Here is a 13933-nt window from a genome sequence, read left to right as displayed (position 1 = left end):
ACGTCCGACTCAAGCCTTTGCCCAGGCGTCTGCCGCAAACACGCCCTCATCCTTTCTGTCCGTTACCATCTGCCCGTCCTCAAAGCCCATCCTGTCATCGAGAAAGGCTTCCCGATGTCTAATGGGGAGAAGAGCCCTGCTCACCCTTAGCCTGTGTGGCCCGTGTAACCGTTACACACAGACCCCCTTAAAGCCCGGCCCCGCCCGCCCCAGTCCTGACTTCAAGCTTCAGGCGGTGACCCTGTCCCGTTGATAGATAACTACTCACAACAACAAGCACAGCTGCCATACAGTGTATACTAATGGACTCAGTAAAATTAAGTCATAAGCACACATAGGAGCCACAACTTCAACTCCATACTCTTCAACCCCTTTCCTAAAATATCTAGTCATTTGAGATAATATTCCAAATACTTCTCAAAATGTTTGGATTGTCTTTCCTAAAAGCAAAATAGAACAAACAAAATGCTTTGTTTTCACTGCTTTGAAAGATGTACAACAGAACAGAAACAAAACAGAACATAAATACAACAGAAGTATTCAACCTCTAGACTTTTGTTTCTTGAGCAGTTGGCTACAGGGTTCCTTCTAAGCACGGAGAGGAGAGTTGTGCTCATAATTTCCCAGACATTCATGTCCCTAAGGCAGCAAGAGTCTCCTTACTACCCTGCAAATTCTCCTTGGGCCCAGGTCAATTTTCTTCGGTAAATTTTAACCGAATGCAATCTGATAACATTTTAACATATGCGATTAAACAAAACCTACTCACGTGCCCAGCAGTTAGGTGTGGGGGGAGGAAGCTGAGGCTCTATGAGAAAGAAGGGGGGTCGGGAGCCCTTGCGTCCCTGGACCAGCCAGTAGGTCACGTGAGGCTTTCTCAGCCCCAGCAGCAAAAAAAAAATTCATTAAAAACAAAACAAACCCCGGGTATACCCGAAATGAACTGTAACCAAATCTACACGAGTAACACGCATTCTTCAGCCAGCAAACCTTCAGGGCAGATACACTTTAGTGTCAGAATTGGGCCTGGTATCAAAAGGCCTGGTTTTTAAACACTCTGCTAATGCTGCCAACACAGAACTTCCCCTGAGATCACAACGCTACTATTTCTATCTTCCATGCGTGGGTTGTTTTCCCATGTCCAGACCCCACATAAACCCCCATCTCACCCAGGGGCAGACCCAGGGACCCAAAAGTCAGATTTCACGTTGCCCCTGAGAGGGCGAGATCTACACCTCACGCAGCCCATCTCACGCTGCACACCAAGAAGCGGGAAGGAAACCCGGGAACGAAAGGCGGGAGAAAGGAGAGGGGATCCTCAGGGCATCGGCCCGGGGCTGCCCACCTCTTTCCGTTACTGTCCCGGAGCATCGCTCTTCCCATCACTCTGGACTTCCTTTCCAGCTCCTGCACCTCCTCCAGAAGTGTTTTCTTGCAGGTGTGCTTGGCCCTGTGTCACAAGGAAGAGACAAGAAGGACATGACACGTGAACTTTACACAGCCTTGAAGATGAGCTGCTCCCTTCGTGGGCCACATCTCATGCCCGCTGACCCGGGCCCAGGCCTGGGGACATGGAACATTCACTGTCCCCGTGCATGGCAAGGGCTCCACCTCCGCAACCTGGGAAGCACCCCAAGTCCTTGCAGAACAGACTCGGGCCGTGAGGGTCAGAAGCTGCCCCCCTAAAGAGCATCGCCTGTCACTGCAGAGCTGGCTGAGGCCCCCTGCGTCCAGACAGAAGCCCGGGGTACCTGGAGAGTCGTGGGTCAATCTCTAAAGCTTTTCACTGCAGGACCAAAAGACCCAGAAGATGCTTTAATCCTCGCCCTAGTGGATGCATGTGGGTCCCTCGGGCTGTGCCCTGACAGTGAGATCAGGAGCCTGGGGGGGCGGGCACGGGCAGGGGTGGGGTAACAGTCTTCTCTCTCCTTTTAGGGTGAAAAGAGCCACTGTTGCAGCAGGACTGGGAATTATGATGCCAGAGTTCACAGTCATCGTGCTGAACCCTTGACCTGAAATTTGGGTCAACACAAATATCTGGACACAGATCTCCTTTCTTCCCTTGCAGAGACTTACCATCAGGGCCCATGTCTGCAGGCCTCGGCGGCGTGAAACAAGGGATGGGGTAACAAAACGGTCTGGCCTTTCCAGCCGTGTAAACTGCAGACGGGCCCCACTTCCTGACCCGCAGGAAGAGTTACCTGCACCCTTTCCTGATTAAACTAAGAAATACCTTAACAATGTTCCAATAAGTGTCCGATTGCAAAGGTCTTCCTAAAATTGAGCTTAAACAGAGAGCAGCTGGTTGGAAACTATACAGGGGAAGAAAGGGCATTTAAGGAGACACAGGTTAGAAATGGGAAAAGAAAAACTATAAAAAGCAAGAGGGCCCTAACGGAGCAGCCCAGGGCAGCGTTCCTTCTTCTGAAAAGCTCGTTCATTTCCGTACAAATGCATGTGGGGAGCCCACCAAGTAGCCGGACTCAGAGACAGAATCAGAACAAAACTGAGCGCATCTTCAAGGACGTGGGACAGTGAGATGGAACACTCTGGAGACGTGGGCTGTTCCACGGAAACACGTACTGCCGTCTGCCCTCCACCTTCAAGGAAAGGAAGTCTGTGAAGACAGCGCCCGGTCATCTGCTGACACCCCAAGTTCATCTCCGAGGGAGAATCGGGGCTGAGACTCTGTATATGGTCAGTCATTAATTTCCCCGGAGGAAACAAGAGAAATGAACCACACAGGTTTTCACACATAATTCCTTAACCACACCAAGCAATGTCCTGAGACTCCGGGGTGTAAAATACTGCAGTTCAAAGCGGAGATGGCGGCATTTTCATTGAAACAAGAAATGAGAAAACGTTTAACTTTTTGCTGGAAAGGAGACAGTCAAAAAGAATGTGACAGTTGATACCGTTCAATATGAATGAATACGCTGGGCCCAAACTTTACCTTTGAACTCACGGGTTTCTGGGGCTGTGTGGATAAAAGCCAGCTGTGTAAACAGCCAGCCCCACTCCACGGGTTCACGCCAGATACGTGGGTCCCGTGGAGCATGTCGGGTTCGTCCTAGAGAATGAGCTTTCTCGCTTACTGTTTCAGGACTGTCCTCACTCCATCATCCTCCCTTGCCCTGCACCCTCCTGCCCACAGAGCAAGCAGGGTTCACTAACCCCTAGACCAGCCCCCAGTGTTCTCCTCTGGGCTGGGGGCTAGGGGGAAGGGTGACACAAAGAAGTAGGCTTGGAACAGGAAGCCTGGACCACAGGGCGCAGAGCACACTGGAAATGTCCAGCCTGGGCCAAGAGCAAAGAGAGCCTTGACCCACTGTGCTGGAGCTGCCGGTTTCCACTCATTCACAAAACTGCCTGAGAGGGAAATAATTTCAGTATCTTGATGCTCCTGGGCGTTGTTCACGTTCCCAGTGGATGAAAATGCACCCATATCCAAGATGGATACCACCCAATTTTATAGTGTCAATATTTCCACTAGGCTAGTTCCCGTGAGCCAGGCTGGGAGCTTAACCAGTGTGAGAACACAGTTAGTCCTTCTGCATGAAGCACTGCTGTACATACAGGTGACGCTAGCAATTTAAAACCATTTTCTCGGGCTTCCCCGGTGGCGCAGAGGTGGACACGGGTTCGAGCCCTGGTCCGGGAAGATCCCACATGCCGCGGAGCAACTGAGCCCGTGCACCACAACTACGGAAGCCCATGCGCCTACAGCCCGTGCTCCACAACAAGAGAGGCCACCGCAGTGAGAAGCCCGCGCACCGCAACTTAGAGCAGCCCCCCGCTCACCGCAACTAGAGAAAGCCACACGCAGCAACGAAGACCCAACGCAGCCAAAAATAAATAATAAATTAATTAAAAAAAAATAAAATGGAATAAAACCATTTTCTCAAGGACCTTTACCCAATAAGGCCTTACTTAAAGAAATGATTCTAAGACCTCCCCTGTCAAAGTCTGCGTATGAATGGACTAAAATCTAATACTTATAGGTTTCAAAGGCCAGGCTCTAAGCGTTAGCCACTGGCATGGAAACTGGATCTCTCCCATTACCTGTGGACAGCTGGTTCCCAGGGGTCCAGGACTGCTCACCCAACCCCACGTCAGGAGGCCAGGTGATCACGGAAGGCTCAGGTAGGGGCACTTAGCCCCTGTAAGGGAGTGTGGTGACCCACAGCGAGGCTTCAGATAGAACAGGAGTATCTCCAGGTTATTGGGGATTTTTGAAATAAATAAGTCGGCTTAGAATCTTGCACTCTTCATCTCCTTGTTTCTGAAACTTTTTTCCTGGACTCTTTCTTTCTTTTCTTACGGAAGGAAAGCAAGTCGGAAGGAAATGGTAAATTCTAAGTGGGGATGAAAATATAAATGCAATGTGCTTCAAAGAAATCAGTCCAGTTAGAAAGTATTAAAAAAAAATCAAGGCCCCCCTTGTACACAGGAATTTCTTATTACCTTTTATTTCCATTGAACTGCCTATCTGGGATTATAATAAGGAAATGAAGTCATTCTGGACTTGCTGAATGCATCGTGTGCTGACTGGTAAGGTACCAGAGATACAGCTAGACAAGAGGAGATGGGTTCCTAAGTTCCGTGGCCTTGAGCTTTGTATTATTTTTATAAAGCAACATAAATGAATTTCTCCTCAATGAGCGTAAGTGCATGGCAGCTTACCTAAAAATGCTGTCATAGGTAAACATTTTGGAAGCACGTAAGCTAAAGGATATTAAAATAGTTCTGGGCAATTTAAACTTCATGCGTGTAATAAAAATATTCATTAGCCAGGTATCACATACAATCAATCAGTTATTTTAATAAAAGATGTGTTAGTTTGGTCCCTCATGAAAATTCTGGTTAACAGGATAACAGAGGAGGTATTATACGGTGTCCAAATCTGACTTCAGATAGACTAATAATGGATCTTCATTCAGAAACTCGATAGACTTCATGGAAAAAATGACCGAGTTACCTCATGCTGTTTTTTTTTTTCTTTACTGTTAACAATGCAGGTCCTGAAATGGGAGAGAGACTGGACAAGGAAAAGGGAAAATGCAGGAAGACAGAGCAAACCAGAGCATACAGAAATATATGTGAAAGGGCAGGCCTGCCTTGCGCTGGAATTTAAAAGCTCTTTCCAAATAGAGTTAGCCACCAAAATTCAAAACAAAACCAAAAAGCCTTAAGACTGGTTCAAGGTGGACTTCCCTGGCGGTCCAGTGGTTAAGACTCTGCGCTCCAAACGCAGGGGACCCGGGTTCTGATCCCTGGTCGGGGAACCAGACCCCGCATGCTGCAACTGAAGAGCCTGCACGTGGCAATGAAGATCCCGCGTGCCGCATCTAAGACCCGGAGCAACTGAATAAATAAATATTTAAAAAAAAAAAGAGATCGGTCCAAGGTGAGATGAAAGAACCATCGCAAACCTACAGAAGGTTCCGGATGCTGCCCCAAGCTGACTCACCACAGCCACGTTGTCCAGCTACTCCCCGACTCCCCACCACGTAACTCAAACTCTTCTCTCAAGTCCAAGGTGCGGCCTAGCACATCGTGTGTCAAGAAACATTCCAAAATTTGCACCAGATAACGGGCGATTTTCTGGAAAACCAGGATGAATATTTGTGTTCAGTGTGCCAGAAGGAAAAATGGGACACATTTTATAAAGCTGAAGAAGGAGAAATGACAGTCGAGTAGCGTGGTCTCATCAGAGGTAAGCAACTCATAGTACGCTTTCCTTCTTGGGAGAAGCCTCTGATTTTCCTTGACTCAACAAGAAATATTTCAGGCTGGTAGTATGACAGGAAGTAAAACATGGGCCCCGTGATCAGAGGGAACATGTCCAAAGAAACGGGCCCAATTCCTGTTTTTGAGGAGAGGGCTAAGTATAGTGTAGACGTTAACTGTATGTTATAAATTGGGCATATACTTTGGGCAGACACTGCAGGTGCGATGAGACAATATACCCTGCTCCTACCTGGCTGGCGAGCTCCTTGGAAAGGAAATGACTTTTACTCTTTCCAGATGGTGGAGCTGGAAGCGGTGTCATTTGATGTATCCTTGCTAAAATGTAAACAGCACTAATTTTACAGTGCCAGGAAAAACCAAAAACAAATCCTGTTGGAGGGAATAGATAATTTGCTTCATGGCGACTGGGAACGTCTACTTGGAATGTACTGGAAAAGATCCAGAAAGCAGAGGAAGAGGCAGAGACACACTCTCTGCAATGGTAGGAAGATACTTCTGCCGGCATCTCCCTTGGCAATTATCTCGATCTCAACCAAAGATGTTTTTCAGGACATTAATTTAACAGTTGAATTAAATGAGATTGATTTCTAATCAAATCACTGTGCTCAACCCCTGTACACTGAAAAGTGATCTGACGTAACCAACACCACGTTCTATTTACCTGAAACTAACCTGATGATCTTGCAAAATTGAAGAAATTTGGCAAAGGTAACTATACTGTGCCGCAACTGGGCTATGTGACGAGAGCAAATCCTAGAACTAACATTTTCTTCCAGTTCATTTATGAGATTAAGAAAACATCTTTCCTGGGCATTGTAACTTCATTTCCAAGGATTCTGATCCTGCTACTTCAAGGACACAGTTTTAGCAGATACCATGGAAGCAGTGGTAAATCAAGGCATTTAAGAAATTAGAGTTATTTAATGTTCACTAACAGTTGTCAAACTTAGTGAAGAGAAGAAAAAAAAAAAACACCTAAAACACGTGCTATAAAATTCTCTCTGTCCCCTTCCCTCTCCGCATTAGGTATCATCGGTTGTCAAGATAATGCCAAGATGAAGATTTTTTCCAAGAACATCCTTAACTGTCAGGCAAGAACAATTCTCACTGAGTATGGGAGGAAGGGAGAGAGAGAAATGAAATCTGATGTCTTTTCCTGGAAGGTTTGGAATGAAGTCTCAACTCTCTACCTCAGGGGCCCCAAATAATTATGCTTTGCCCAAAGTAAAGCCAGTCCAGGAGTTGCAATTTTCAGGGAAGTTGGCAACTGTAGGAGGTATCATCAGGCCTACCCCAAATAAAAATCGATATGACCTCATTTTGGAGTATTCCATCTTTTCCTCGCAGATGAAATACAATTTACATTATCTTGGAACTCAGTAGCTTTTTTTTTTTTACATTGTACATAAGATACTTAGGAGATGATATATTTTGAAACGTATAAACGAAAATCGAGCATGAATTATTTTCTATCGAACCTATGTTATAATTTCATCCTTGTGATTAATCTTCTCATAGACTTGTAAATGGACACTTCAGAAGAATGATATTTGAAGGATTCCTACTGGGAATTATTTGGAGAAATGAAGAACACTTGATTCCAGTATTTGGTGATTTGAAATGACTTCCATAAACATACAATTTCCCTTAAAGCATGGGGTTTAAAGCCAGGTTCTATCTGTGATCACAGAGCACTGATTTTTAGATAGAAGGAGAAATGAATTTTGAGTTATGTTCCTTAAACCTGATGGAATTTCTAAACTTAGACATTCTCCCCTATAATCGTGTACAAGCAACATCTCTCCTGACCTTCACACAGCCTGACTCCTTTTTGACTATATTCTCATATTAAGGTGAAGCACAGGTTAAAAGAAAAAAAAAAAAAAAGACACAACCCCAAATCCTTTATATCCGTTTCTGGCAGGTGGCAGGAGACGTGTTTCTTCAGAAGTCCCACAGCATCTAATAGCCTACGCTGGGGCCCACTGAGGACTAACTGGAGCGCATCGGACAAGACCTGGGGTACCACTTCATCTTTCACTTACGCTTTCCACACCACATCTTCCATCAGACACGCGGTAGGAACCAGAAATAATCCCAGCCAGAAGTGCGCAGAGCTCAGGACCATGGCTGCCTGCAAGAGACAGAAGTGACATGTGTATTAATGCTCTTTCAAAAAAAGAAAGAGAGAGAGAGAGAGAGAGAATTTAATCAGTGAAACACGCCCCAACACACAAAAGCAATAGAACGTATTAAACTAGTGAAAGCTGAAATATACACCCAGGAAAAACGGGAAGGGGACCGGCAGGGTGAGCGCCTTGCCGCGATGTTCATCAGCTCTTGTCTCCATCCTGATATTTTGACGAGTGTTGTCGCCTTTTCTAAAGCGCTTCGAACCCCCACTCTGGTCAGAATATGCTGTCCTAAACCCCTCCTCTGGAGAAATGCTGGAGCCGCCAGACTCCACAGAAATAAACTTCACTCCATAGGCGCCTTGCAACCACCCACGTATCCATCAGTTCCTGGTGCTTCACTGCTCTCCTTCACTGATGTAACCACACCTGGGTGCAAGGCAGAGCGGTTCTCAGCACCCAGAGGAGGAAGGTGAACAGGTTACAGTCCTTGTCTTCAAGGAACTTAAAATGGGGTGGTGTCTCCTACATCACACGTGGAATGGATGTGTCATGCTCATATGCTCTGGGGGTGAGAGGAAGGCTAGAAGCCTGGGAAGACTTCTTAGCGACAGAGGATGTGATGCGAAGAGAAGCAGGATTTCAACAGCTACAGGGACAGAGGGAAGGCGATGACAGGGGGAGACACAGCCTCCGATGATGAGACTCCCAGTTCCCAGGATGCAGGGTCACAGAGAATTTGGGAGGAAGCGGGAGAGGGTCTTAAGGAAGAGTTACAGGGACAGCTGTCAGTTAGGTGAGGACCTGAAAAGAGGGCTCAGGGCCAAGGCAGGGGGAGGGAAGGAGGCAAGGAGGGAGGGGAGGGAGGGGGAGGGGAGGGAGGAAGGGCGAGGGGGAGAGTTGATTTTGCTCTGAACAGAATCGGAGCCAGGAAGGCAGAGTCCTTAAACTTTGTTTTGAGTGAGCGAGGCCCGAGGGTGGAGCTGGTAACAGTGGCCAACTACTCGGACAGGGACCGAAGTTAAGTGTGACAGAAGCCTTCACATTCACTGGTTTCTCTTTTCTAAGTGCTCACCACTGGATTCTACCACAATCGATGTGTTCTGCTCCAGCCCACACCTAACCACGTCAGTCTTGCCACTGAACCCCAGCGTGTAGCCCTGTCTGTGGTGTCGGAACTTTATGACAGCAAAACTGAGAAGCAGTGAGATCTGGGGTAAAGTTGAACACCGACCCTGGCCCTGGAGCCCTTGCTTCCCTTTTCTAAAAACAAGACTGCCAGCTTTCTGGAAGAGCAATTTAACACCTTAAAAATACGTGAGTACGTTTTGCCCCGTCTATTACCCATCTCAGAATACATCCTACGGACACAGGTAAGAACTTGAGTAAAGAAGCAAGTACAAGAGTATTCACGTAGTGCCGTACCATCAAAGGAAGTAAGAAATAAGTGTCCCAGAAGAGGGCTTACTAACTATACTGTGCTTCCTACACCCAGTGGACTTCTGTGTAGCAATTAAAGGGATGCAGAATTGTAATGCTGACATAGAGAGGTGTGATGCGATATTGCTAATAAAACGGATGGGTTCTGAGCGTCTGAAGGGGACCTCCCCCGGCAACAAGGGTAGGGGTGGGAAAGGATGCAGGATTGGCCCACGTCTCAGAATTAAACCTGAGATGTGATCTCCTGATGCTGCCCACCCAAAAGTTACGCTGCATCTTTAAGTGTTAAGCACTGTATATATGTCAGTGTACATCAATACATATAATAGTTTTCGTAAGTTCTGTTTTGGAATTTCCTCACCTTAAAAAAAACCCACACACATTCCGGGGCCTCAAATGCAGTTCAGTGGTCCAGACCTTGATCCACTGAGACTGTGCAGACCACCAACCTGTGTGCCCCCTCTGTGCTTCCACGTCAGGAAAAAGGCACAAAATGGTCTATCGAGGGAGTGCGTTGCAGTTTTCTTTTCATATCTCTTTGGCTAGCTCTAGTTCCCATTTCTCATACAGAAAACGTATTACTTACACATACAAAAAATTTAACTCATCGCCCTCCCCGCCCCACGCCAGTGGCCCAAGCGGACCACAGGAAGGAGCTGGATTATCCAGGTCCTTTCTTTCTGCAAGTCCCACCTTCCCCCTCTAATCCATCCTTGGCTGACCCAGCGACGGGAGGCGGCCTTGTTTAAGATACACTTGTGGGCTACATCCTAGATCATCGGCTGGTGTATTTTGCAAAGAATACAGTCATTTAAGAATACGATTTTATAGAAATGATAGTTACTGTGATGGGATGGAGGTGTTAGCTAATGCTATGATGACAATCATTTTCCAAGATATAAGTGGATCAAATCAACATGTTGTACACCTTAAACATACAATATTATATGTCACTTCTATCTCAATAAAGCTGGAAAATATTTTTTTGAGAAAAAAATAAAAATAACATGTTCCAACAATGTGTACTATTTAAAATAGTTTATGAAACTCCATAAGAATTCTCATTGCTGACGGAAAATAGGAAAATGACCTTTGAACTGCCCCGCTGAAAATAGGGAGCGTCTCCCCAGTTGACAAAGGTTCCATGGAAATTTGGAAGCACTGTTGTTTTGTCACTGGTTTTTAAAACTTGGAGCTGTTTTAAAACACATAATGGACGTAACTCATTTTAAAGGTGTGTCTCCAGAGAGGTTTCTACTATCCCGATTTTCACAGATTGACTGAGCTTTGAGGTGCTGAAATCTTTGCTAAGGCCACAGCTTTTGGTATCGAAATGTAGTCAGATTGCTCTTGTTCTCTCAGAATAATAATAAAAAAGTGCTTACGGAGCTGGGCTAGGTGACACATGACACTTCATTACTCCCCCCTCCCCTCTCACCTGTACTACTGAGTGAGGTTTTAAAAGTACCCTTTTGATGTGCTAACAGCCCCACTGGAAGAAGGGCATCCTCAGTTAACGCACCTCTAGCTACAATGACTGTTAACCACTTAGGTGCCAAATGCACCCACTGGATCTCTTGGGGTGCTTCTCAGTCTGCTTTCAGAACGGATACAGAATGGACAAGAAGGATTCTCCGTGGGGACAGGGCCGCTGTGCTTCTTCTCCTCCCCCTAAGTCACAGTGAGCACGTGCTGGGGAGCAGAGTTCCTGCCCCGCAGGCAGCGGCCTCGGGCTACTCTTTTTTTTTGTTTTTTTTTTGCGGTACGCGGGCCTCTCACTGCTGTGGCCTCTCCCGTTGCGGAGCACAGGCTCCAGACGCGCAGGCTCGGCGGCCATGGCTCACGGGCCCAGCCGCTCCGCGGCATGTGGGATCTTCCCGGACCAGGGCACGAACCCGCGTCCCCTGCATCGGCAGGCGGACTCTCAACCACTGCGCCCCCAGGGAAGCCCTCGGGCTACTAACTCTTGCTGCTCTGGGGGATTTTCAGCATCTGAGCAGGTAGAGCAGAGCGAGGACTTTGGGTTCAGACGGACCTGGGACGGAACTGTGCCTCTCAGCTTTAGACTGTGACACTTGCACGGGGTAACTGCCCTCTGCGTTCCTCAGTCTCCCCCGCCCCGCGCCGTTAAGATCAGGACAGCAGAAGCACCTCCCTCGCGGGGCTGTGGTACCCAGCACCCTGTTAGCTGTGCTCACAGACATCCATCTCCCCAAACACCCAGGAGCCCTGGACCAAACCTTCCAAAATAAACACACGCTTCTTCCTTCCTTGAAGTCTACCTGGCTCCCCCAACCCCCAAACATCTGTACAGGGCCCTGTGATGCTCTGGAAACAGCTCCGCCTGTAAAATGACTCCGAGGCAGTGAGTGCGCTCGGGGGCTGGCGCATGGCACCCGGCATCTGAGCCCCAGCCAGCTGGCTGCGCTCCATCCCTCAGCTGCCTTTCCGGAGCAGAGCAGTCCGGGGACCCCTCGATGAGACATTTTCTCCACTGTTTTCTTTAACTCTGACAACTGCAACTGAAATTGAGCAGCAGCCCGCGGCCCCCCAGGGATTCCTTCTGCATTTCTCTCTCTCTCTCACTCTTGCCGTTACTTTTTAAGGCTCCTCTAACCAACGTTCAGATTGCATTTTTTTTTTAAACAGAAAAAAAATGTTCTTGGGGAGAAAAGACTTGACTTCATAAAGAATTTATGATAACCAAATGAGGATGGCCAACGACCCATCCCAAGGACCAAACTGAGCAATTAAGGTGTATGCTTCTACTTTTAAAATGGATCGATTCTTTCACGAAACTAGAAACTTCACAGCAACAGTCCATCTGCATTCCCTCCTCCAGTGGTTTGGAGCCCTCGTTACGTGCCAGCCTCACGGTCCCTTGGAGAGACCTACAGATGGAGACTGTACAGCCCTTCAAGGCTTCATCTCCACCCGCTCACAGAACGTAGGGCGTGTTGTTAAGGTACCTTTTCTTCGTCTCCAGGGATACGTTGCAGGATGCACATAAGAATCCACTAGCACACCCTGCAACAGCTCCAAAGTCCCCACGAGGGTTTCCCAAATAATAGACCTGTGTATTAGTAGCCGAAAACCAACCCTCCCCTCTTCCAACCCCTCCCCTAGCATTTCCTACTTGAATTAAGCGACACCGCTGGCCTCAGGCACAAGTAAGAGGTGGGTTTTGGTTTCTGCTTCTCCTCTCTTCTATTAAACCTCTCTTCCTGGGCGTTCCCGCGTACATGATTTCTAAGCCCCACAAAAACCCCTGCAAGAGAGACACTAACTGTTCCCATTTTACAGATGAGGCAATGAAGGCTCGGGGGTTACGTGGCCAATTCAAGGTCACCTGGTAAGGGGCTGAGTCAGGATGTGAACCCAGGTCTCTCCGAGTCTAGAGCCAGGGCCTGTCCTGTGGTCTGAGATCCATGTTCTTAACAGACAGTGGCTTTAATGTCTACTCATAATTCACTAGCATTTTTTTTCTTTTTACTGTATTTGCCAGTGTTTCAATAACTTCTATTTTAATAAATTACAAGCCTTTAGATGTATATAATCCAGCTTCCATTTTTATCCCAGGAGTCCTACGCTGACTTCTCCAAACATAAATTAACTCTGCTGCAACACTTCTGACCCTTGTCTTCTTCTATTCTGCTTAAAATGTAACATTTTTAAATGATGAATTTAAAAACTGGGCTCTTTCATGGTAATGTCCTTGTTCCAGAGCACGATGCCACGTGCTGACTCAGCGAGCAGGTGTGCCTCATTATTCAGTGAAGCACAGACTCCCACGTCTTGGGGCCCAGTGAACAGACAACACAGCACACGTCCGTTAACCGACGGCTCAGAATCGGGACAGCCTGTGGGTCTGAGTGGGTCTTGAGGTCCTCACTATTCCTCGGTAGGACAAGTCTTATTAAGGTTGGTACCTATGAAGCAAAACCAACATCTTAGTCTTCAAAGCATCCTGGCCGGCATTGACAGGACAGGTGAAAAGCAAAACCTTAACACCCGTAGAAGAAAAGGTGGGAGAGTATCTTTCTGACCCCCATTAGCTTTTAGAAAATTTGATACAAAACAGTAGAAACATTGCAGGAAAAGAGAGGAGTTCGCATTAAAAGGGAAAACTTTTGCTCTAAGGGACACCAGAAACAATGTTTAAAGAAAAGCCACAGATTGAGAGATTTCCAGTGCACATTCCAATCCCGGTTACACGTATGCTCTGGGGAGACTCATACGTGTCCACAAGCAGACATGTGCAGGAACGGTCGCTGCAGCATTTCTGGTGACTGACCTCCACCAGAAGTCAAAAACCTAAATGTTTATCAATAGGAGAAGAAATACATTTTGGCATATTTATAGAACCAAAAACAGCATTAAAATGAGCCAGCTACACTTACATCACTCTAGATAAACTTCAAAACCCAGTTCCGAAAAAAACCAAAGCACTCCAGTGTCGAGGGGGAGGGTGTATATGATACGACCTATATAAAGTTTCAAAACCCTGCAAAAATCAACATTGCCTACTGTTTATATTTTCTACAGGTTTATACCTACATAATACATGCATGAAAATAGTAACATGAAAGTAATGAGAGTATTTCTAGCTC

General features: G+C 46.9%; 1 protein-coding gene across 1 annotated transcript in view; it reads right to left on the bottom strand.

The window, feature by feature from the left end:
• LOC141277004 (phospholipid-transporting ATPase IB-like) overlaps positions 1–13933 on the bottom strand; it is a 128181-nt gene that overhangs the window by 46314 nt on the left and 67934 nt on the right. The window contains exons 3-4 of the mRNA XM_073794977.1: positions 7797–7885; positions 1346–1450 (exon numbers count right to left, since the gene is read on the bottom strand). Of these exons, the coding sequence (XP_073651078.1) occupies positions 1346–1450; positions 7797–7885 (194 nt within the window). The remainder of the gene's footprint in view (positions 1–1345; positions 1451–7796; positions 7886–13933) is intronic.

Source organism: Tursiops truncatus, chromosome 18, assembly GCF_011762595.2.
Source record: "Tursiops truncatus isolate mTurTru1 chromosome 18, mTurTru1.mat.Y, whole genome shotgun sequence".
Classification (NCBI taxonomy): Eukaryota; Metazoa; Chordata; class Mammalia; order Artiodactyla; family Delphinidae; genus Tursiops; species Tursiops truncatus.
Note: the sequence above shows the minus strand (reverse complement) of the source record. Positions and strands in the feature narration are given on the sequence as shown.